Source organism: Neolamprologus multifasciatus, chromosome 2 (assembly GCF_963576455.1).
Source record: "Neolamprologus multifasciatus chromosome 2, fNeoMul1.2, whole genome shotgun sequence".
NCBI lineage: Eukaryota > Metazoa > Chordata > Actinopteri > Cichliformes > Cichlidae > Neolamprologus > Neolamprologus multifasciatus.
In genome coordinates, this window is record NC_140440.1 from 25198322 (window position 1) to 25223135 (window position 24814).

The 24814-nt window shown below is 40.7% G+C and overlaps 1 protein-coding gene across 1 annotated transcript in view; it reads right to left on the bottom strand.

The window, feature by feature from the left end:
* The window catches only part of abcb7 (ATP-binding cassette, sub-family B (MDR/TAP), member 7), a 25207-nt gene continuing 393 nt past the window's right edge, over positions 1-24814 (bottom strand). Inside the window, 16 exon segments of the mRNA XM_085172609.1 lie at positions 1-3474; positions 4779-4886; positions 5596-5699; positions 8065-8236; positions 8700-8714; positions 8716-8830; positions 9005-9168; positions 11259-11416; positions 11957-12131; positions 14235-14322; positions 15540-15628; positions 16235-16503; positions 18301-18433; positions 22122-22241; positions 23409-23486; positions 23575-23658. Coding sequence (XP_085028735.1) covers positions 3256-3474; positions 4779-4886; positions 5596-5699; positions 8065-8236; positions 8700-8714; positions 8716-8830; positions 9005-9168; positions 11259-11416; positions 11957-12131; positions 14235-14322; positions 15540-15628; positions 16235-16503; positions 18301-18433; positions 22122-22241; positions 23409-23486; positions 23575-23658 — 2091 coding nt within the window. The 3' untranslated portion in view covers positions 1-3255.

The following is a 24814-nucleotide window of genomic DNA, read 5'->3' on the forward strand; positions in this document are numbered from 1 at the left end:
CACAGTCAATTTTAAATCAGTGAAAAATGGTTTTTTCATGATTTAGTTTCATCTCGAGTAACTGGCCTCTAATTAGGCTGAGATCAGGTGACTTGCTCATTTAAGAATATCCCATTTCTTCACCTTAAGAAACTCTTGGGTTGCTTTTGCGGCGTGCTTTGGATGGCTAACCGTTTGCACAGTAAAGTGCTGATCAGTCAGTTTTGCAGCGTTTGTCTGAATCCGAGCAGAGTACAGCCGTATACACCAGTGGCAGCCATGCCATGACAACACCTCCACCATGTTTCAAAGATAATGCGGCACTCTTTAGATCATGAGCTTTTTCTTTTGCCATTATTCTGGCACAATGTCATCTCAGTTTGAGCTGTCCAAAGAATTATTTCCAGAACTGGAAAAGCCTGATCTGGGTGCAACCAATGGTTTGTATTTTGCTGTAAATCCTCTGTATTCACAATCATTGGGGAATCTCCTAAAGTGTCTTATTTAGGTTTATTGTTTTTAAACCTGTCAAGCCGTCATCACTCACAAGTAGTGAATCTGATATTCCTGCTAGTAAACCTAATTACAATTATTTCTGGTCCTCTGAAAATGGATATAAAACTGGCCACAAACAAGCAGTAATTGAAGGCAGCTGCAGTAAGTGCCTGACAGAGTATCTCAAGGGAGGAAACACAGCATTTTGTGATATTCATGTGTTCTAGATTGATTTCCATCCAAGTATTAAAAGCAATTCTTATATTTAAGATCATGTCAGTTTCCCCTGTTAATTTTGAGCCTTTACAAAAATGGGGCCTTATGTTGTAATTAGGAATTTGTAATATTTTATATGCTAAAAGTTTTTGTGGTTTTTGAAAAATAAATATTTTAAAGGAAAGCCAGCAACTCATTTCAAAAATGTTGGGGCAGATTTACACCTTTTTGTCCTTTATTTAGTGATATTGTCTTAAAGTAAGCAAAGCGCTCCCTGAAAATGATGATGTCATCCAGATGGCAGCGTATTGTTCCTCCAAAACTTACAGGATAATGTGTTCTTTAGCATTAATGGAGTTTTCCCACACTTGGAAGTGACCCATGCCGTGTGCACTACACCCACACGCCACCACAGATGCTGTTTTTTTGAACTGCACACATGTATAGAATGAGCTTGGAATCAATTTTTAGTCCAGCTTTGTGATTGTTTAGCAACCTTATGTCGAGATCAAAAGGTGCTGAATGTACTGAGGTTTATGTCAATTAAAAAATGCAATTTTAAGAAATATTCGATTTTTGTTGCTGAACTGAGACAATTTAGTGATACGTTGATGTCTTGAAGGGCAAATAAAGCAAATATAAATATGAGATTAATGCAAATAAAAATCAACTGTTATGCTAGCTGACATGTTGAATCGAGCAGTGAGTGTTTAAGGCAAACATTTTATTCATTTCTCATTAATCTGAATGTTTTTGGAGGTCAAAGTAGCAAAATAAAGACAGCTGAATATTTCTGTAAATAGCCTCATTCACTTTCTGGCAGACAAACAAAAAGCCTGAATCCATTTTCTGTCACATTTGTACATGAACGTCGGCGGATCTCAACCCAGCAACACCTTTAATGAGTTTAGACACCTTTAGATTTTAATTCATGATCAGATTTTATCAACTCCAGTTTGGTACTGCACTTAGATTCATGTTATGTGTTGCACGACTGAGAACTGGTCTGGCATAAAAACACCTGCTAAACAAAACATATAACACATGTATATATTTTGTACTAATTAAACAAGACATGTTAATTTGCTGTAGCTTTAAACCACATATGATGTTAAACGTCTCTTCTAACCCTTTTGGGAAACAGGCACATTTCACAACTATTCCTTTAAAAAGTAAAAATCAGTGACTAAGAAATGTGCACTGCTCTGAGTGTCATCTTGTGATCGGTCTTAGACGTGTCAACCCCGATACCATGATAGAAAAAATAAATGCCTATAATCTTGTAGTCATATTTCTGAAATTAAAAACAGAACAAGCATATGGAGCCGACATCATTGTTATTTAGAGAAAAGCCAACATTTATTAATCTGAAGCACTATGAAGCAGAGTGTGAAAGACACCCAGTGATAAATTTCTTCATTTTTAGATAAATTATAGCAATGGTCCAAACAAAAAAGTGTTTCGTAACTAAAGCAGCCCTCAGAAAGAGAGGGTGTGTGTGCACTGTCCGTTTTTCCAAATCTACTCGTAACCTTCACACGGAAAGAGTCTTTACTTTGGTCATACACTCAAAAACCTATCAATCTTCCCAAATAACTGCATCAGAAGAGGCTTGTCAACCAAGGCTAAGGGATATGATGGTTAAAAAAATGCTTTTAAGATGTTACCTGTAAATGAAGCTCAAATTGTAGTGAGACCCATCCATGATTTATTAGAGTTCCTTCCTGTTAGTCTCAGTGTTATGCTTACATGAAAGTGACCGTGACATACAAGCAGTTCACGGGGGAGCTGTTCGGTGTTTTTTTGAGTGCCTCCATCTAAGTGATGTACAAAGGCCTTGACGTTCCACAAGTCGGTTTTATCGTATAATTGTGTGAACGGGATAATGAACTTGTTTGCACAAAATAACTCGTGCAAACAAGATAAAAAATATACATATATCGCCTTCTACTGGGGTCAGATCATCTACACATCTTCACATTTTCAGAATAAATGTCGATAACAACGTGCTGCACAGCCTGCTGCACGTATACACCCTTTATATATAAAAACCAAACCTAAGTTTCATTCCTTTTGTAAAGAATTGTTTTTAAAAATCATATCAATACAAATTGCATCAATATCAAGGCATATGCAAGTCATTACATGTACGCTCATCTGTTTCCAGAGCAGAGGAAGATGTCAATAAACCTGATGTCAAAAAAAAAAAAAAATGAAGAGGAGGGGGCAACCATGTTGACTAACAGATGTCTTGCACGCACGTATGTGATATACAAGGTCTCTTATGCTTTGCTTCAGCTGAGACAACTGGCATATAAGCTCTCTCTCTCTCTGGACATCAGCCAGTGCTAAACACTCTTGCTCCCTGTTCCTGCTCCTCCTCCTCCATTTTGGCGAGCGCTGGCCTTTATTTCCATGGAGAGGAGGAGAGATAGTCATTATAACAGGGTTTTGGCTGGAGTGGGTAGTGGGGGATGTACCCGCTTGCCCAATAGCACGCAGACCAGGGATTCCAGTGTAGGCCATCTGTGAGGGATGAACAAACATGGCGGGTGGCAGCTTCTCTCAACAGGAGCAGTTCCCACAGCCTTTCACACTGTTGAGGATCTCCTCCTGCAATTTCTTCCTCTCCTCCTCCTTCTGGGACAGCCGCTCGGCCCGCGGCTCGGCCGAATTCTTGCTGCTGTTCAGGATTCTGCTGTTCTGAGCGTTCCAGAGGTTTCCGTATAGGCTGCCAGCGGTGCTGAGCAGAGCCTGGTGGGTCCCTCGCTCCGCCACTTTACCCTAAGCAGAGAAAAGGAAACCAAATTATATGGAAAAAATAAAGTCTAAATGGGGGGGTGGGGGGGGGGGGTTTCACAGGACAATAAAAAAGGGTTGTTAACACAGAATCATAGCTAGCATCTCTTCACGGCCACTCTCTCTGCAGACACCCCCCCTCCAATAAGAATCCCTGCCGCCTCCCCAACAACTGTTGCATTCCTCTTGCAAAACACGCAGACACGCACGCAAATCCACACACATGCCACACAGCCCTCCCACACAGTCACACACAAATGAAAGCACCCCCTCCCCCCACCTCCCATGAGCATGCAGAGGTGTTGGCATCATCTTTAGTGCACCCAGGATGAACATGTGACTGCTTCCGCTCGTTATTTTAATGAGCACCCCAGGCAGTCCTCTGCTGGTGACACTAGCAAACGCCGTGGCGACATCACACGCAAACATGCCTCCTCGCCACGACCCTCTGATCCCCGCCATCTGACTCGGGAAACACGAACGGCACAGGCTCAACTCGCCGCAGTTCAAAGAGAGCCTCTTCTCATCCCTTATCCCATCTGACTCGAGCGCTGGCGGAAAATGTCACTTCATCTGTGTTACATTTCATTTGAACTCTTTCTTTCCAGATAATAACTGACTTCACTGTGCAGTGTCTCCGAGCCCAAGCAGCTGGGACAGCTCTGTAATGCAGCACACAATAGCAAACCACACCAAGTATCGCTGTTCACCTCCACCGTGACTTAAACGCATCTGACCGAAAAACCGCATAAAGCCATTTGTATGGCGAGCGCCGCGGAAAGACATGTTTAGTCGCGGATAGGGCCTCATCAGTGCCTGGGAAGCTGGCCCATACATTATTAGTCACCGAGACAAACAAGACACGCCATCTGACCAAAACACCCAGTTGAGTCTGACTGGTTTAATGAGCCCTTATGGAGAAAATAATACATTCACTTCTACCAACAGTGTCCTGTTGTTGTTGAAATTAATGAGAGAAGCTAAACAAAGCATGTTTTTATCACGTACGTTCAAGAAAAGTAAATAAATGAGTGCCAAAAAAAAAAAAAGAAAGGAGAGAGACAGACGACTTGCTAACTTCTTTCTAGTTGCTGGCACAAGCAGTGCACTGGGGGTCACGCAGTGCGGGTCATCATCCTTCAATGTAAAATCGTCTAATTGGACTGGCAATTAACACACTGTGTGTTTATACTTGGGCACACTCAGCAGTCGTATGAAATTGCATTACACCTGAAGATGTTAATCAGGGCAGAATGAGATCAAGTAAAAAAAAATGGCTGAGTTCTCACCTCATTGAGCACTATAATCTCATCTGCGTCTACGATGGTGGAAAGCCTGTGGGCGATAAACACAGACGTCCTGTCCTTCACCATCTCCTTCATTGAAGTCAGGATGTTCTGGATGCACACAAGGACAAATAACATTACTACACTGTTAAGCTTTACAAGAGTACCCCCATAATCCAAAGGAAAATATTTCCAAGTTTGCAATAACAAAGGTCTGAAAAGAAAGGGAGGAGGGGGAAAAAAAGAGAGCATGAATGACAGGAAATATATGAAATGTACTCGCAAACTTTGATTTGAAAGAGAAGCTAAGTCAACACAATGTTGCTCAGCAACATCCACCTCCATATGCTTTTTTCTTTGCAGTGTTTACATATGATAATTTAAAAACACCATCATGACGAGAAGCAAGAGAGAGAGGAAAAAAAAAACTCAATTAACAACCACGTCTACTGCCCCACTCTTTTCCCTGAAGTTCAGTGAGGGTGCGCTGAACTTTCTCATTAAATGTAACATTTACAAAGACTGTGTGGTTTAAGCTGAGCTGAAGATTAAGTAGGAGAAAACAGTGGCAGGTGGCAAGGGAGAACATGGGGGTGGTATGCGTGCGTGTGTGTGTGTGCGTGTGTGCAGCGGGTGTATGTCGCAGCAGGTATGTGACGCAGGAATGAGCTGAATTATTGTGTACCTACAGCAGGTGACTGAGTGGGTGTTTGTTCTGTTAAATGTGTATGCAGACATGCTAATGTGTGCGTGCAGCCGGGAGCGGGCATTTGTGGGTATATTAGAAATTCGTGCTAGTGTCTGTCAATGTCAGACTGACCTCTTCAGTGATGGAGTCCAGGGAGGAGGTTGCTTCGTCATACAGGAGGATGGGCGGATTCTTTAGTATCGCCCGTGCGATTGCGACCCGTTGCTTCTCCCCTCCTGGAACAAACCAGACGTCATAAATAGCAAGGCGAACGCCAAAACCTTTGAAATACGCGTTACTGCAAGTCTCTGTCTGACCCTTCTCGCTAGAGAATTACCTCAAACTGAGGGCCAACACCTAGACAATACCAATGCTACACGTTTCAGTCTGGTAAGAAAAGGAAAAAAAAAACCAGACCTGATTTAATTGTGAAGAAAAATCAGCAGGACGCAAAGATTTCTCCCGCTGTGCCTGACTTTGCCTTTATTACATATGAGCCGTGTGCGGCCACTTGAAAGCGAGCGGTGTTCGGGGAGAGTAAATACTGCTGGCAGTGGAGAACAGAAATGAAGAAAGTTAGGAGTCTGAGAGCCCAGACTGTCTCCTTCCTCGTCCCCCCCACCCAGCCCCCCATTCCCTTCCTCCCTCCCACCTCTCGCAAACTCACAGGCAGCTGTCATGTACAGCCGCAGTGAAATTAATGAGAAGTTAGTCATGTCTTTATTTTGTCCATTCTCTCACTCACTCTGTCACTCCACATAAAGAAATCTGTGCTGCCAGTAATTGCATCTTGAATGCTGAGTGAAAATGCTCACACTATGTGTGTTTACGTGGGCTAAATGAGTTGCACAGTGATGCTAGGAACCTAATACTACACAGGCATGTGTAGATCAAATGAGGGTGACTAACTGTAAGGCAACATGCCATTAAACAAGTTCAGACACTAAATTGAAGAAAATGTTGAAGTAATGACAGTACAGTGAGAGATTAATCACAGTTAAAACTATTTCAAAAAGCCATGCTCAGAGGCGAAATGTCAGGAAAGTCAGCTCAGCAGCTATATGATACAATGCTCCTGGTTCATTCATGGTACTTTCATATAAACATACTAATGTTCTGAATAAAACAATGTGCTCATTTCATTGAATTTGATAACAAAGACAACAGAATTTATTTGAAAGAAAAGCTACAACATGTGCAACTCTTAAATAACAATGAGAACTTATTGCTTCATCTCTTTATTCTGCCCTACTTCACGGTCAAGATGACCTGCTGAAGTTCAAACTGAGCAGCCGTTACAGTGAACGTGGCGTGGCTGTTGGTGTCAAATGGGCTGGTCACAAATTGCTGATATATTGAGAATTTTCCCACATAACCATCTGTAGGGTTTATAGAGAATGATCTTGAAAAAGAAAGAGAGAGAGAGAATATCCTGTGTTCTCTGGATGAAAATGTTGATGCCAGAGATAATAGGGGAATAGTTAGACTGCTTTGAGTTGATAGGAAGGCAACGAAGAGAAGAGCAGCAAAATCCTGACTCGTATCAACAGTTCAGGCTAGTGATGGGGTGAAATGGTGGCAGATTTTGGGCCTGCTAATGCCAACACAGCATGGTTTAAAGCCAGTCTACCTGAGTACTGTTGCTGACCTTATCCGTATTGTACCCATCCTATGATGGCTGCTTCCAGCAGGATAACATGTGCCATGTCACAAAGCTCAAATCATCCCAGACTGGTTTCTTGAACGCGACAGTGATTCCACTGCACTTAAACAGCCTCCGCAGTCACCAGATCTCAATGCAACAGAGCACCATTGAGATGTGGTAGAGCGAGAGATTCCAATCATGAATGTACAGCTGAAAAATCTTTAGCAGCTGTGAGATGTTTTCGTGTCAATATGGACCAAAATAATGTTTCCAGCATGTTTCTGAATCCATCCCATGAAGAAATGAGGCAGTTCTGAGGCCAAAAAGAGGTCAAAGCTAGTACTAGCAAGGTGTGCCTAATGATGTGGCTTCTAAGTGTATATAGTCAGTTAAAATGTGTTACGTTTATATTTTCATCTTAGAAAAAAAATAAATTTTTCGCTATTAATTAAACATTTATAAGGTTATACAATTTGAAATGTGAAATAACATAAACAAAAAGTAGTTGATAACTTATTAAGCAAAATAGGGCTCAAAACATGTATTGGTTATAACATTTTCCAACAAATGGTTTCAACAATGGTTTTGATTTTGGACTTTTAGCTGTTTGAACATAAATAACAAAATAAGAAGCCCATCTTTTTTCTTCTTAGAAAATTCCATTTGTTATGAATCATTCTTTTTTTGTGTGATTTTAAAATAAATGAACGGAACCAGTGGATACTCTTCAATGAAAATAATAAAAAGCAAACAAACGAGAAAAACAGCCAGTCTTAGATTTCTGTATAACTACTATATTATAATGTGGAACTATTAGCGCGCCAATTATTAAGAGAATGGGTGTGATTTTCTTTTTTCCAGTGTAGTATACAATCCAGAAAAAAGCAAAACAAGGCTTTTCAGTGGCTTGCATGGAAAGAGCGTACTTAAACAGCAGGCATAATGATGCAGCTAACCTGACAGCTTGAGGCCCCGCTCCCCAACCTGGGTGTCATAGCCATTGGGCATCCTGAGGATAGCGTCATGGAGGCCTGCTAGACGAGCTACTTGATAGACCTCCTCTGGCGTGGCGTTGATTTTCCCGTAATGCAGGTTGTAGAAGATGGTATTGTGGAACAGAACGGCATCCTGACAGAAACACAGTTAAGAAAAAAATAAGGCTTCAAAGATTGTTTTTTTTTGTTTTTTTAATTGCAGCAGTGAAAGAAACAGAAGACTGCAGTTACAAAGAGGGAGAACGTGAAGGAAGCAAATGACAAAAATATGTGCATGTACCATCTGTTCAGATCAGCCTCTGAGCTCACTGCAGTGAAAACCAAACTGATTTCAGCTCATTTCTGAATGCTATTGTTAATGGTTAATGTTACATTGTTCTTTGCTGCCCCCTTGTTGTGCTTAATCACTAACAATATATTATTACCTTTACCACTTAGAGACAAAAGGTCCATGTGCTTCTTCTGAGGAGGAGAAGGTTCAGACCCCACCACCCCACCCCCGCCAAAAACACAAAATAAAATAAATAAAAATCTCTATGTGGCTGATAAAAACACTTTTTCATTTCTGTTTATTTCTGTGATGTATTTTCTCATACCTGAGGAACAACCCCCCAAAAGCTTCCTCAGGCTGTCAAGGCTGACGTCTCGGATATTCTGCCCCGCTATGTAGATGTTCCCCCGCTGGGGCTCGTAGAAGCGGAACAAAAGCCGCATAATGGTGCTCTTCCTGCAACCAGACATGGAACCAATCGTCAGCATCCTTCTGTCTGTGAGCTGGGGGGAGCTACACCCCCCACTCTACTGATGATATGTGATAAGACTGTCTAAGACATGCAAATAAGATGACACGGGCTGGGTTAAAGGTTTAACGTACAGCGCAGATCTCGGAAAGGTTACCTACCCCGACCCGCTGCCGCCAACTATAGCCACCTTCTTCCCAGCAGGTACTTCGAAGGACACTCCGTTTAGGACTTTCTGGCCCTCCAGGTATTCAAAATAGACATCCTCAAAGCGGATGGTGGCCTCCTGTGGTGTGATGGTTAATGGTGGGGCGAGATCCTTCTCCTAGAGCGCACCATCAGAGGGTTAAGACAGGCAAAATGGAAAAAGAAGAGAAGGATCCAGAACAGCCACTGGCAGAGAAGGCTCAACATGATGCAACATTACTCCAACACCTTGTAAAGAGGCATACTGCTGGAGCACGGAGCCTACATGGACTACATAAAGCGAGACATTCACAGCAAATTTGAGAGGTCGTTTCAAAAAGGCCGTATGAATCTTCACACGCTGCCCTTCACGGTGATTGAAGGATCAATAGGCGTGAAAACTTTCGGTACATACTGAGCTCAGTCACAGTGCGGCGATGCAGCCAAGGTCAGCAGTGAATAAAACGCTGTCCTTAGCTTCAGAGTAAAAGCATGTTCTGCTCAATGTCTGTACCACCTAATAGCAACATAATCACACACTATCCACCTCAGTCAATTAATACAAATAACTCTCAGTCCATTAGTATAAACAGATGATAATTTCACACCCTGCGACATGGGAAAAAAGCCAAAATAATTTGTCTTTTATTTTGTGTTGCAGCTTCAAGAGAGGGAGACTTTTAAATTTTTTTTTTACATCTACATAATTGGCCAATGTGTTACCAAAAAAAGACCCCAACAAAAACCCCACATACTCAGACAGTAATGGCCTGCTGGGCAGCGCCATTCCACTGGGAATTACAATGGAGAGGAATATTACTGATGAGAGAAAAGTAACTGGACAGATTCATTTCTCTGACTGTAATTACAGGCTGCAGATGAGAATGGCCTTTGTATTGTTAGGGAGGAGGTGCCCATTTGCACTCAAGTGCACTCTTCTGACGCAACATAGGCTGTCTTAAACAAAGAAAGGAAAACGATCCATACAATGAAACATCCCATGAAATAAGAAATCAAATAAATATGAGCTTTGCAGATTAGAAATTGTACAAATGTTGGGCATTTTATAATTTAAAGAGCAGGGTCTGTCTAAACGTTCCTAATTTCTATAGGATGAAATTGTGCACTGGTGGTAGATTAATCCCACAATTATTTCATTACTTTAGTCATTTTTCAGGAAGTACTGATAGAATTGTTATTTGCACCCTCAGCTGGCAGGGGAACAATAAAGGAGACACTGAGAAAGCTGCACTGCAGGCAGAAGTGACTTTTGTTAACAACAAAAAAAAATATTAACAAGGCAAAAAAATTACTTTAAGAGGCTGCCAGCTTCTTCAACCTCTCCTGTAACCACAGGATGAGACAGACCAATACCGTGCTTTGAAAGCGCACTCAGTAATCACTAATGACCAAATTTATATGAGTGTAGCAATTTTAACAGAAAGCCATTCACTTAAGTGCAGTTTGACCTTTCATTTCTCCCCACTGACACTCCTTTGTTTCTGTCTGTTTTGCTACCACTAGTCATAATCAATAATTGCGCTGGAACACAACACAAATATTAGGCAAGTTAACAAGTTTATCATTTGTATAGTCCAACAGATAATTGCAACACAACAAATTAACTGAAACACTGGAGTGAAATTAACTATAAAAACAAGGGGGAAAAGGCCTATTTTTTTTAGGGGGGGGGGGGGGGGGGGGGGGGGGGGGGTTAAAGAAAGCTTTTAATATACTACTAAATTATGGATGCTCTAATTAAAATGACCACTGTTTAGTAACTAAAAAACACTGAATAAATCACTAAGTAAGCAGCCAACAGTTCCGCAAGAAATTCCCAAACTGATCGCATTAATGCAGCGAGCAATGTCACGCACTACAAGTGGCAATAGATGAGGAAGCACCTGAGTCACATGAAGCACGTAATTACTATGTTTGACTGCAACCTATCATTTTTTTACAACACATGTGGATAGGTTAGTCATGCAGCAATAAGAGAAACTCAGTCTGCTGTTAAAATCTTTTACCGCTCGCTTCTTTTTTTAATCTGCTGGAGAAAATGGATGGGTAACAGGCTTCATCACATTTTGGACTTGCCTTTATCTTCAATTTTTAAGATTCAACTCTGTGGAGATTCATTTATTCTGCTCTGATTCACCTATTCCGTTCTCTACCGTCAGGAGGAGAAAAAAAAAATGTGAAGAAGCGCGTGACAGGCCGATAAGTTACCTTTATCTTGGTGTCGACGTTGAGCAGGGTGAAAAGAGTGTTCATGTCTATAAGGGCCTGTCTGGTCTCTCTGTACACTGTACCCAGGAAGTTTAAAGGGAGGGAGAGCTGAAAGAGCAGCCCGTTCACCATGACCAGGTCTCCCACCGTCATCGTACCTATAGAAAAGCAACAGAACAGCTTACAGCGATGCACACGCTCTCGCTCTACTGTATCATGTATGCATCTTTGGATGCAAGATCTAAAAAAATAAACAACAGCCAAACCTTTTTTTTCCTCCTTCTCTTTCTTTCAAGCTGAGAAAGTAGACAAACCATCTCCACCCCCTGTGATTTCAATTTCTGCATCAAAGCTATTTTATATCCTATTCATGCCACTTTTTCATGCTTGCTGTGTTTTGTTCTCATTTAGTTTCTATTATGCAGTTCAGGCAGAGTTTACTTTTCTTTTCCAGTTTCATCGGTCCATTTGATTTTGTTTTGAGATGTTTAAACTTATTTATGTCTAAACCCTATTTCCATTGTGTTCTTACCACAAATCATTGGCATGAAGAGTTATATTCAGCTCAAGTCAGTCTAGCAAGTTTCTTTTGGGTTTTTTTTACCTTTACACATGGATCCAATTCAATTTATGGCTCAAAAGAAATCGGAAGCCCACAACAGACATTTACGTATCACCTTTCCAAGCTCCACACTCACCTGCTGCAATGCCCTTGCTAGCGAGCAGCATGATGCCGGTGAGGCCGACGCTGAAGATGGCACTCTGACCAAAGTTGAGCATGGCGAGCGTGGACGTGGTTTTTAAAGAGGATGACTCATAGATCTTCAGGAATCCATCATACCTTTCAGCTTCGTACTTTTCATTATTGAAATACTGCAGCAGAGATGAGAAGTATTAAGACACAGAGCACAGGCCACGGAGACAATGAGAACATTCACAAAAGGAATGAAAGAGTAAGTCGAGAGTGAAAGAGGGAGAGACTCAAATATGGTAATGGTTAAAGGTTAAGGAAGCATGGAGAGCCGTGTCGGCCAGATAGACACTTTTGCGCAGCCTGCCTCGAGGCTGCATTTGTTCTCTGTGACCGCTCTGGGCATAGTCTGGGTCTCAGTTGGCCTCTAAAGCACTTTTTCATGTCTCTGTCTCTTAATCTGCTCTCGTTAGATTTTAAAGGATGTGGAAAGCAATACAGCCACCTTATTTTTGCATGGTGAAGATTTGGCAGTGAAACAGTAATAGCAGAAACACAACAAATGTTACAATTATTAGACAACTGGAACAAGAAAAAAAGAAGATAGAGAGAAAAGCCTAAACATCCCGTGCAAGTTAAACAAGAATTGCTGCAGATTATTCATCACCGACATTGTCATCATCCTCTGTGTTTACATCTGTAGCAGCTTACACAGACACCTAGATTACTAACAGAGTACACATAGCTCTTTTAAGTGTTACACCACACAAGCAGCACTAATTCTGATTAAGACATACAGCTATCATTTAAAGGGGAGAAAAAAAGGAAAAAGAGCCCCAGCCACCAGCACTCTCCTGCACATCTCTTAAATTCGGCACATAAAACAACAATATAATCATAACAATCCTCCTCAACTCTGCTGCCAATTACCTAATATTGTTGCTGCACGGCTGTTTGTTAAGCTTGCATCATTGTTTCTCTGCTCTGGTTAAGTGGGCGATTTGCTTCTCTAGCTAACGGCAGTGGTGCTGTGCGGACACAGACCTGCCACTGATTTGCATATAAGGAAATGCACCGAATAAGCGAGACTAGAAAGTAGCGCATGGAGGACAAACCGAAGCAGTGTAAGGAGCCGTATTCAGGTTCTCATCCAGCCCTTTGTGAAAGTGGAACGGATTTCTGAGTGGGCGGAGATCTAATTACATATGCACACTCACAGCTCAGAGTGATGCTAAATCCGGCCGCATTGACACAGATGACACAAAATAACACAGAACAAAACGTTAAGAAAAACAGGACGCAAAATAATACGGCAAAGAAAATAACATGGTATCCAAAATATATCTGCAACGGCCAGCAAAGCAATGAAACGCGATACTGATTATGTTTGTGTTTGTGCTGTGTGCTAAAAGATTACCTAAAAAGAGATTTAAAACTGAACAAGATAGAGTTTTAAGGTAATGTGACCTTGAGAAAAGTTTACAGTAATCTTTACAGATCACATCAGGCAGGTGAGACTCTTTCTCACTCATAAACCACCCAGGACTTCAGATGACATTTCTATTATATTTTTAAAGCCCCCAGTGGCAGATACCTTTCAGTCCAAAACTATAATTGTGACACAATTTGGGCCATTGACTAAACCGTGAAAATAGTCCTGAGTGTCCGGTGATAAATGTCTCATTGTTTGTAGCTACTGAAGTAACATTTACAGAAATTGTGGACAATTTTATACTGAGAAGAAGAGTGCCGCAGAGAATTAAGAGGAAGAAATGAAGACAAAGAAATATGAGAAAAGTAAAAACACGGGAAATTATGCTTTTATAATGTGTGAGAGCTGAAAAGAAAATAGCTGATGGAATAACCAACAGAGAATTAATCAAATATTTTGATATATTCAAGTAGAAATGCAAAAGAATTCCAAGTCTATGAATTGGGATAATTTGAGGTTTTTTGGTCTCATGTGACAGATAAAAATGATTCTGAAATAATTAATCCATGTTTTACAAACATTTTGACCTCATACATATATACAAAAGCATGCTTTAAATCATTTTCCTGACATTTTGTCTAACATAATAACAACTTGAGTGCTTTTGCAGCGTTTTTCTTATTGCTGGTGTTTGGCCTCTCAGGGTCACTGTATTATAGACCTCAAATAGATAATAAAAATATTTAGTTGGTGACATACACATTTGTTAATATCGATGTGCCTGGCCAAAGTCAGCTCAAGGAGCAGATTTGGTAGGTGTGTGCAGGTGTGTGTGGGGGGATTTGAAACTCACCTTAACAGTCTCGTAGTTGAGCAGCGAGTCAATAGCTGCATTGCCTGCTTCGTTGTCTGCTTTGTTCATTTCTATTCTGAAACGAGTCCTGTGTGCACAGACACATGAACAACATGGCAGTCACTTGCATCAGTACAAAACCTGGGTCATGGACCTTTCTGGACTGTGACACTGGCAGTTGGAGCTCCACTGAAGTAAATATTTGAAAATTATTTGGTTAAGTAATTTACATGCAACAGTATCAATTAAATGTCCACAGGAGTTCTTTCTTAATAGAGTAGAGTCTTGCTGACTCTCTCTTCCCTGGGAGAAATCTTCCTACTTTGAAATAATAGCTTCAGTGTGACTGGTAATTCCAGTCCTTAATGTGAGTAATGCACAGCTTGTAAATTTGGTCTACTCATTATTGCCATGATGAAGTTGCTTTTCAAAATGAAATGTTATTACATGCATTTCATTATCACCAAACTGAAAATCAAAACGGTGACTGGATTTTTTTTTCTATCAAAAATGATAGAAAACAGGAGTTTGGTGCAAATTCTGGCGAATCCTTATGTGTTATGGGTTGGTGTTGCCACGGATCAGGCTTGTTTTAATACATCTCATGAGCATTCGAACAAACTGGGTTCTGAGAAGTTTTAAAAAGAGGCTCTTTGTCATGTTCTTGCAGTTAATGAGCAGTTTATCCAACGTGGGTGGACAATGTGAGGCCGTTACTATCAGACAGAGGTTCTGACAAGGAGGCTGTACTTGGCTGGGGGCAAAATTTAGGCAGTTTGGGAAACCATCGACTATCGTTTGATGGCTTAGCCTCTTGGAGCAAAGAGCTAATATTTCATAGCTTTCAGTGTAGCCACAAAATATTCCAGTTGTGTGCTCTGGTCTTTGATTACCACTTTGTAGTCAGAGTCCTTTTAACCAACTGCATTTGTGCAGACTTTGTTTGCAAATAGATAAACATTGTCTGACAAACTGGTTGTAATTGGAAATCAAAAAGTTTCTGGTACCAAGAAACATTTTTTAACATATTCATCCAATTTCAAAAACATTGTTTAGGTGGTTGATACTTTTCTAAGAAACAACCACATCGATGAAAGGACCCAAGGTCTCACAGCAGAACACTGCATTGTAATCAATCTTATGTAATTTGTCGATGGCTTTAATCGTAGCTGATTTGTGGATTTCAAAGTGAGCACTTTTACAATGCAGAGAGCCCCAGAAATGTTAACCGAATCTCTTTGAAGCAATAACAAATCTGAACAACAGGCAGACACAGATAAAAAGCAGAAAAAACATCAATCCTACCTCCACTGTGTGATGAGAATTGTGAAAATGGTATACGCTGATAAGGTACCCAAGGCCACTGCTGCAAACTGTCCGCCACACTTGTAATACTGCAGAGGAGAAAAGCACAGGCAGGAAGAAGCATCTTTTACATGCGGTTAACTCAACAGCACTGTGATAAAAGTCAAGAGACCACATCAGACCAATCTATTAGCATCTCACGGTACTGTCAGAGGGTATTGTTTTTCATCATTCCACTGTGAAAGCAAGTGTTACAAATGAATAGGAAAAGACAAGAAGTACTCATGATGATGCTTTAGCTATTTGGCCAGTGGAGTCTGCACTTGTTACAGGCAATCTGATCATCCACAGTGGAGTAATAGCACGAACTAAAAGATGAGCCCATCTTTCAGTGGAGGAAGGGGCATCTGTTTAGGGCACACTCCACAGGAGGACATTAAGATGCAAGAAAGCTTTAGGTTTCATCATTAGCACTAATGGGCCCACCAAAAGTTCACAGGGATTCATATTCCATTTAAAATGTAAATGAGATAGTATCTGTGAAATTAATTTCCGGAAAATCGGCTATGAGGAGTGGCAAGGTGATGTTAACATCAAGCACTGAAACAGCAACACCAATAAGAAGTAAAAGCTGAAAAGGAATGCATAAGCACACTGTGTGGTAGTTTGTGTCTTCATTTACACCTATAACTCACCAAAATGGCACTGACGAGGGCCATCTCAAAGACCGTGGGACCGAGATTGAAGACGAGTGCGCTCAAGACAAAAGAGATCCCCCGTGTGCCGCGGTCGATGGCCTTGGACAGCGCCCCTGTCTGTCGGCTGAGATGGAAACCCAGATCCAGATTGTGCAAGTGCAGGAAGACGTTCTTTGCTATGCGTCGGATGGAGCTCTGGGCCACCTTGCCGAACACGGTGTTCCTCAGCTCGTTGAAGAAGGCTGCACAAGCCCGTGAGGCACCATCTGGGATAGCGGAGGAGATGGAGAGTTTAGGACACCTGCTGTGAAAAGCAGGGAGGTTTAAACTGCAGAAAGTGAGAAACTATTGCCATCCTGAGCACGGGAGACTGTTAAAAGGCAGCAAAACAAGAATATGACCCACACTTGTCTTGTCCTATTAAACAGAAAGCAGCACATTGAGGCACTTTTAGGCTCAATTATAAGCAGTTTTAGGCTCATTCACTACTCTGCGGAGACGGATTGTATGAGGTAGCAAGACAAGTCTTTCGCATCATCTCTGGTCTGCAAGCCCTGCAATGCTACAGCAGCAGTCTCCCTTTTGTAATTACAGAGCAGAATGCTGTCTGAAGCCTCACTACTATAGCGGGCCAGCTCACTGCAGACTGAAGGGAGGGAGGGTATCCGAGTGTTCAGCAAGGCATTGAGCGTGAATACCGACAGAACAGAGCAACAGAGACGAGGTTTTATAAGAATGAAATGTAAAGATGTGATCGAGTTGTCAATAAACAGGCTTAATTTGAATGGAGCGTCTAGACTTTCAGTGAAGGAGAGAAGTGGAAGAAAGCATGTCTTTATGTTAAAGAAATTATCCAATAATAAGATTTTTTTTTTCAAAGGATCATTAATATATAGCAAGAAAACTGAGCTGTTCAGTCCAATAGCAACTCCAACTAAATACTAAAAAGAAAAGTCAGTTCATCTGAGCTCTCACACTGCTCATAAATTGTTTTACAAGCAGATGGCTAGCATGACTGTCACAAATTGATATTAGTCTGTGTTTGAATGACATGTGGTCTTCCTGTGGTGATTTCACTGAGTTGTGTGAATACATGGCACATCTGCTGAGACCAAAGTCAGGGCAATAATCGCTCTGTCTGCCGCTCTTCGTGGGGCTGTAATGTGGCGTTAAATAGGAATGCTCATCTAATGAACAATGTGTCCACATCTGACAAGGTAGGATGAGCACGGTGCACCCTTTTCAGCCAAATTACACCAGACACTGCAACCTACAAGCACGGTGTCCTCTGTGTCACAAAGAAGAATCTTAAAAAAAAATAAAATCTCCCTTTTGTAACAGCATTCTCATTTTCTTTCCTCATTCATTTTTCTTTGTCACCCCAATTCATCTCATCTTGAGCCCCCGTCATGTGCTTCAACTGTAGTATTAGTGTATAAGACCTAAGTGGGCTTATTAGAACAAGTGGCTACAGGGCTAGCATACAGAGCTTACAAGCTGATCTTAGTGAAGGCCACAGTGACTTACAGTGGTTGTTAGTATTGTCATGTTTATTCATTTTATACTGCTTTCCGGCAGCAGTTCCCAGAAATCCTACGCTAATCAGGAAGGCACGTCACATTCACATCTCACTCCTGACTCTTTTCTTGTACTCACAGAAGCATTTGGACAAAGACAAGAAAAAGGTGACCCCAAAAGAAGAAGTGAAAGAAGCAACCCTGGCCTCGCCACAGCACGAAACAAAATAACTACCTAACCACTTTCAAAGGACATTGCAATTTCTTCTCCACTGCTTTATAAATCTATTCACCTCTGTTTGCCTTGAGAGCTCACAAGTATCATACATGATCGTCCTCAGCACTCACGAGAGGGTCGTGAGGATTAAAAGGAACTCAAACACAGAACGAAGCTCATAATGTAAATAATGTGAGCGAGTAGCAGAGGTTGTGCCGTGGTATTGATATGAATGTGGTGAGAAAGGTCAGCCTGTAGATAATAGGCAGTCCCACAGTCCCATCTGATGAGCGCGGCACCTGCCAGTGCAATACAAGTCTGGGACTTACAGCCAATCAGCACGGCCGTTGCCATGGTAGCCACAGTGCTTGGCGCGTCATTTAGGTTCAGCATGTGTCCCGACATCTGGTTAAGCTCGTCCACTGCATACTTAAACATGAAGGGCACCATCACATTGGTGATCTGGGAAGGGAGAGAGAGAGGGACAAAACACTCAGAGGAGGAAACAGTTTCAAATAGCCTATTAAACTGACATATGTGTCCAGAGTCTTCTTTTTCTGGCTTTCTGTGGTGTCTCTGTGTGTGCAAACCACACGGGTCTAGAAAGTAAAACTCCACTGTTACAAAGTAAAAACCAAGATTACCATTCAGGTGCATTCAGTTATGTGTATTCGTGGTATGGTATGCTGGGAAGTGTGCATGCATGCATATGTTTTCATCGTGACTGGCTGTGCTGGTGCTGGAGAGGAGGCTGGTGCTTCCTGCTAATGGAATTGAAATGGTTATTAGGGCTAATTAAAAGCACAGGGACAGCTGTGTGACTCAGGCTGGGCGGTCCGCTGCGCATTAGGACAGACAGAAAACACGGCATCACAGAGCAAGCATTTTCATTTTTAAAAACCATTTCATTTGAACATCTCAACCTGTAACACGGAGGGGGGGGGGGAGGGGGGGGGTTACTTTATGTTCCTTTAACCCATCGAATTCTGTGGGGTATAAATTTAATAAAATATCACCATAAACCTGTGCCACCTCTGATGTATGAAGGACACCTAATAATGGCCCATTTAAAGTGCAAAAGCTACATCTCTAGGGTTCCTGCTTAATACTCTTGGGTATTATGCTTAGACAATAGAAGTCCTCTGAGTCCCTCAAGGAAAAACAATATCTGCCACTTTGCTACCAAGACAACAGAACATGACACAAAAATAGCCTGAGCCTATTATCACAGGGCCAAAACATGTTCTCAATTTTACCACTAATACATGATAAGGTTGGATGCGCTCTTCAAATCCATTAACAAGCAATGCTGGAGATTAAATTGACACTATGTCAATCTGTACCTCGCAGTATGTCATCCCATAATAGAGATGCTGTGTCAAGTAGCGGAGAAAGGCTTCGGGCTACAAAGAATTAGCTTAAGCTTATAGCAAGGCATGCAGACAGAGAAGGCTTTCTTTGAGGGCAACAAAAACAAGAGCTAGTATATAATCATTTATTTGAAATGAAAATGTCACTGATAATGTCCCTTGCAGAGGTGTGATGCACTTTAACCGCGTAATTATTCTGCTGATTTAAAAATTGCATCCACACTGCTGGTGCTTTCAGTTCAAACAGACATACTGCAGAAATCAAGGTTAACTCCAGCCAAGCAGAAAAAAGGGAGGAGAAGATTGGATTGCATGTATGAGCTCTCTCCTCTTTAGCACACACTAGAGGGAGCCATGCTGAGTGGCAGCAGGACTCGGTTATTGAGGAGCTGTGAATTTCTGATTGTTTTCCAGGGTGTAAATTAGAGACCATCAACAAATGAAGAGGGAATGCATCACGCGATGATTGGTGCATGCCATTATTTATTTCATAAGACGTTGTTTTAAATGCATGACGGTTTTAGTTTCACATGGGATCTTTACCAAAAGTTGATCACCCATCGTGAGTGCTCATGATGTTTAAACACAGGGTGGTCAGAGCTGTGAGGTTAATTGATTAAGCAAGAACATTTTTTTTTCTTAAAATAAATAAATATATATATGTAAAAAAGATTAGTGTTCTAATATGCTTAATTTGTGTTTCAGTAGCTACCTGCTGTGGCGACCCCTTGTGAGTAGCTGAAAGTAGCTTTTAGTACACAACTACAGAGTCACTTGTATCTCATAACACAGCATCACTGTAGTAAATTCTCAAAGAAAAGTTAAGAAAACAAGCTGATCAAAGCAAAACTTCATCCTAAAAAACTACCAGTTCAGCTGTTTGTGTGCCAAAAATGATAAATTTTTTTAAAATCCTAACACTCATTAATTGAATTGCTTCGTGGATGACAGAAAACCAAAAGCAATAAGATATATAAACAGTAACGATACATCAAATTTACACAAAAAAGCATAATTTCCTGCAATAAACTGAGGACCTGTTCAGTGTGTATCCTGCCCCTTGTCGCACGACATCTGCAATAGGCTATGCAGGCTCGACCCCATGACCCTGAACTGGATAAGCAGTTAAGCAAATGAATGGATGTGCAAAGTCACTGTATACAAAAGTGAAGCTACAGGTCAACTTTCTGCAAAGTAATGACATGCTGGTATAATTAATGATATAATTTATTTGTTGGGGTTTGTTTTCATTAAAAATGAATGAAGCAGGTCCTGAATGCAATACTGAACGGCCCAATTTCATCTGTTGGGCTTCAGAGCACTTCACATCTACATTATCGGGCTTTTCACTTCAGTCTCATCCTACAACAACAGTGGCAAATAATAAAACCAAGCATGGTGTTTTTTCTAAGCATTTCCTAACACACAGTTTGTTAGACCTATTCAAATGACTTGGCTTGACACTGGCATTTTTTCATGACACTTGCTTCACAGATCTTACATTTTTGCACGTACTGAATTTCAAAAATTCAATTTTTTCTGGGAATCTGTGAACGTTTTAGTTTAATGACAGCATAACTTTTCAAAAAGAAAGTGTGGATATGGCACGTTTACCCTTGTGCCCTCTCTTAAGCCTGAAATCAGCAGGAAATCTACAGTGTAACTGGTAACCCCTCTTAACCTGACGCCATAACGCTCCAGGCCAATCAGAGTGTGTCGAGAATGTTCAAGCATTGCTGTAACACCAATAACATTGGTTTAAAAACAAAGGGCTTTTCAACACTGGTTTTGCACACAAATTTCCCCAGGTTCTGTTAATATTTTAATATCAAATATTTTGGATTTTATATATTGAGAAACATTTTTTTTTTGGATTTTTTAAACTTCTTGCTTGAACTGCTGTCAAAAAGCCAAATTAATATTTGTGTGAATTATTTTTAGCATTCAAGACACATGCATGCATAACAAAGCAAATACAATTTCTCACTTTTTAAAACTCATTTCTTGTCTTTAGCATTTTTAATTAAACAGAGCTGAAATGATTTGCAAATTGTTTCATCTTTTTTTTTGGTAAAATATAATACTCATTTTTATGATGACTGTTATAACTAATAATGGTGGATTTAACTGAAGCCAGTGGTAACCTTGGATTATAACCTCTCTTTGTCATTGTGTTTCACTGTGAAAAGCCACGTACATGATTTACAGAATTGTTTCTTAACATACTGATGATGTCCTTGCCTAAAACATCTACCAGGGGAGAAATTAATAATCCTCACTTCCAATTACCAATTCTCTAAAATGCATCTCTTTTGAAAACAGTAACAAATTAAAATGAGCAGCAACATGCAAGAATGACTCTGAAGCTGTGGGAATATATGATGAGTGAAGACTGCAGGGGGTTTTGTGCTAGTTAACAACTCTGTCAACAATCAGCTGAGTTTATTTTGTCAAAGTATCTTGCTTTAATCTAAGAATATCTGGGTCCTAATGTCACAAGGGAGGGCATTAGCTGTTAGCTAACCTTCTTCTTCAAGGTGGAACAAATCCACAAAGCATAAAGCAGAAGTAATGTGATAAAAATATCAGTTGTTGTTAGGTAAGTCCAAGTAATGTGGCTAATCACCAGTCAAACTAATTAAATTCTCTTTATATGACATATATATATATATATATATATATATATATATATATATATATATATATATATATATATATATATATATATATATATATATATATATATATATATATATAAATAAAAGAGAAATTAAGCTTACCTTGGATCCAGCGAGCAGGCCCAGAGAGAGAGCAACACGGGCACGCAAGTCGGGTCTATCCTTCGGCCACACATAAGACAGCATCGCAGACAGGATTTGAGCTGAATTCACCTCCTTCAGCTGTGTAAAAGACACAGCAGCAAACTTTATTTATTCAATAGAACACCTTGTAAAATATGTGGGATAACTGCTATGTTAACAGTCTAATTTGCCTCACTGGGCAATACTGGCAAACACCATACATTTTGCATTCAGTGTTGACAATCCCAGTAACCTAAAGATGGCTCTCTGGGCACGCACGTAGAACATCAAATGTCAACAGGAGTCCCCAAGGAGATATGGCAGCCACGATGACAGCAGAGTCTCCAGGTGGACTTGGGGATCCAGTCTGACACTACAAGTCCCACGAGATACCTGGGCTGTCATCCCAGCTGAGGCCGAGAGCCCACTGGTGCCAGCATAGCTGTTTACCCACGCTCCAACACACATCTGCCACAGGGACTCTCCACAGGCCGGAGAATATGCAGTAATTCCTCTAATCCACTCAATATGGTGGCACCATGTTACGACGCTGCTGTATGGCAGCACCTCCTAACAAATTACAGTGAAAGTGTGCCCAGCACCTGCTTTTAATCAAATACAATCAGCAATGTGTGACACTGCTGAGGGAGGATTAAAATGAACAGTTTAATGCACTACTGAAGTTTCTGTAAGGCCCAACTTCGTTACAGTTACTCGTTTTATCTGGAAATATTAAATGTAACTCAGCTTTCAGTTAAACTCTTCAATGTGGAGTTAATATTAATACCTAACCCAAGTTCTTGTAAAACTAATGTCTCTTTTATTCAAGTCACATAACATATGTGAAATTCTCAGGAGTCTTATTTTAGCGTTTCGCCCATTAGGCAATGAAGCCATTAAGAGTTTAAGAGTTCAGCCCCCTAACCCAATTTGACAGAGAAAACTCATTTGACCAGCAATAAGACAGTCTGTGTTAACGCAACATGCGGTTACATTTCCAGGTAGGTGTACATTAGATTACGGCATAAGGTTTCAGAGGGATTTGCAATTATGATGTAACTACAGCGTAGATTCAATGCAGCAGTTTGAGTCAGCTTTAAGGCTGCGTAACACCAAACTAATTCACAGATATGACACTGTTTAGTTTTGTCATCTTAAGAATAACATTGGTCAGCATTTTCAAACAAAAAAAAAAATAAAGGTTTCATGTCATCCAAGCATGAAAAGTTTCACTAAGTAATCATTAAAACACGATACCGTACTCACCACATTTTTTGGGTCTGCGCTTAGTCCCCCGCCTGCATTTCCGTGCCAACATGTCCGTTTGTCTGTAACCTGTAAGTGCTGTGGAAGGGGAATTCACTGTTACCCTATATTAATTAATTTGAATAACAGGACGCCAATATGTGATTATTTCTTAATACACACTTACTTTTGCAGCTTCCAAAATCTGACGACTTTTTTCGCTCCTGTTGGTGCTCCATGTTGCCGTTCGTAGGTGTGGAGGTGAACTTGACTGAAACACACAAGAGCACTGATTTTACCAATGTTTCTAAATTTTTCAATAATCATGTTTACCACACAGAGAGACAGTGTAAAACGGTAAATAAAAGCAAGCAGAATTTAATAACCCAAAATTCACATCATGTAAAACAAAGAGCAGCCGTGCATGTTTGATTTGTCACAGTTTTTACTCGGGATGCACTTCCCTCCTCTATTCGATTCCTCCCAGAATCAAATGGAGGATTTTTTACCTGTTTAGGCAAATGGGTAAACCACTACACTCACATCATTTAAACAAATAAGTACTAAATATTTAATTCATTGTGTGATTTCAGCAAATTTTTTAAGCATTCATAGTCGGAGTTCAAAGGTTATGCAAACCAAACCAACAGAAGAGAAGTTGCCTAAACTGGTTTTCAAATAAAGGTTTGGTAAACGTTTTGAAACACTGAGAACAGGAAATACCACATTGAAGCACAGTAATGGATCAAGCAGGACCTGAGTGCTTAAAAACACAGCATCTGTATGGTTAAGATCAAACTGAGCGTAAACCTACCCTGTAATAAGACTCCAGTGACTATGAGTGAAATAGGTTAACATGTTTGATACTTTTATTTCCTATAAGACACAGCACGACTGTAAACATCCCTCTTATCTGTTTTTACCTGCCAAGAGAAGATGACAGATAAACGGCATACTTAACATGAGGTGAGAGTGAACCGTTCTAGTGTCAGACACATGAATACACATAAATGGGAACGTGACAACTTGGAAGAGTTAGAGCTAAGAATGAATAACTTCTAAAAACAGTAAATGTGCCAAATAATTTATAACAGTGGGTTTACGTGACATGACAGTTACCCTAGGTTTGACAGGGTGGGACGGTCTTATCTAAGTTTTCAGTAAAGACCGATAACACGTGACTGGGACCTTTGACAGGCGTCAGACTTTGCACGCACACACACACATATTGAACTGTATTTTTAAAAAACCTGTTTGACTTTGACGTGCTTTCCTTTCAGCTGACATACATTCAAAACTAACAACGACGTTATGACATAACACGAGTAACCTAAGTCGTTAAGTTAATGCAGGGTTAGCTACTTAGCCAGCTACTTAAAGCAAACCCAAACGGCTCTTTTAACAGATTACAACCGCCTGTCTCTCTA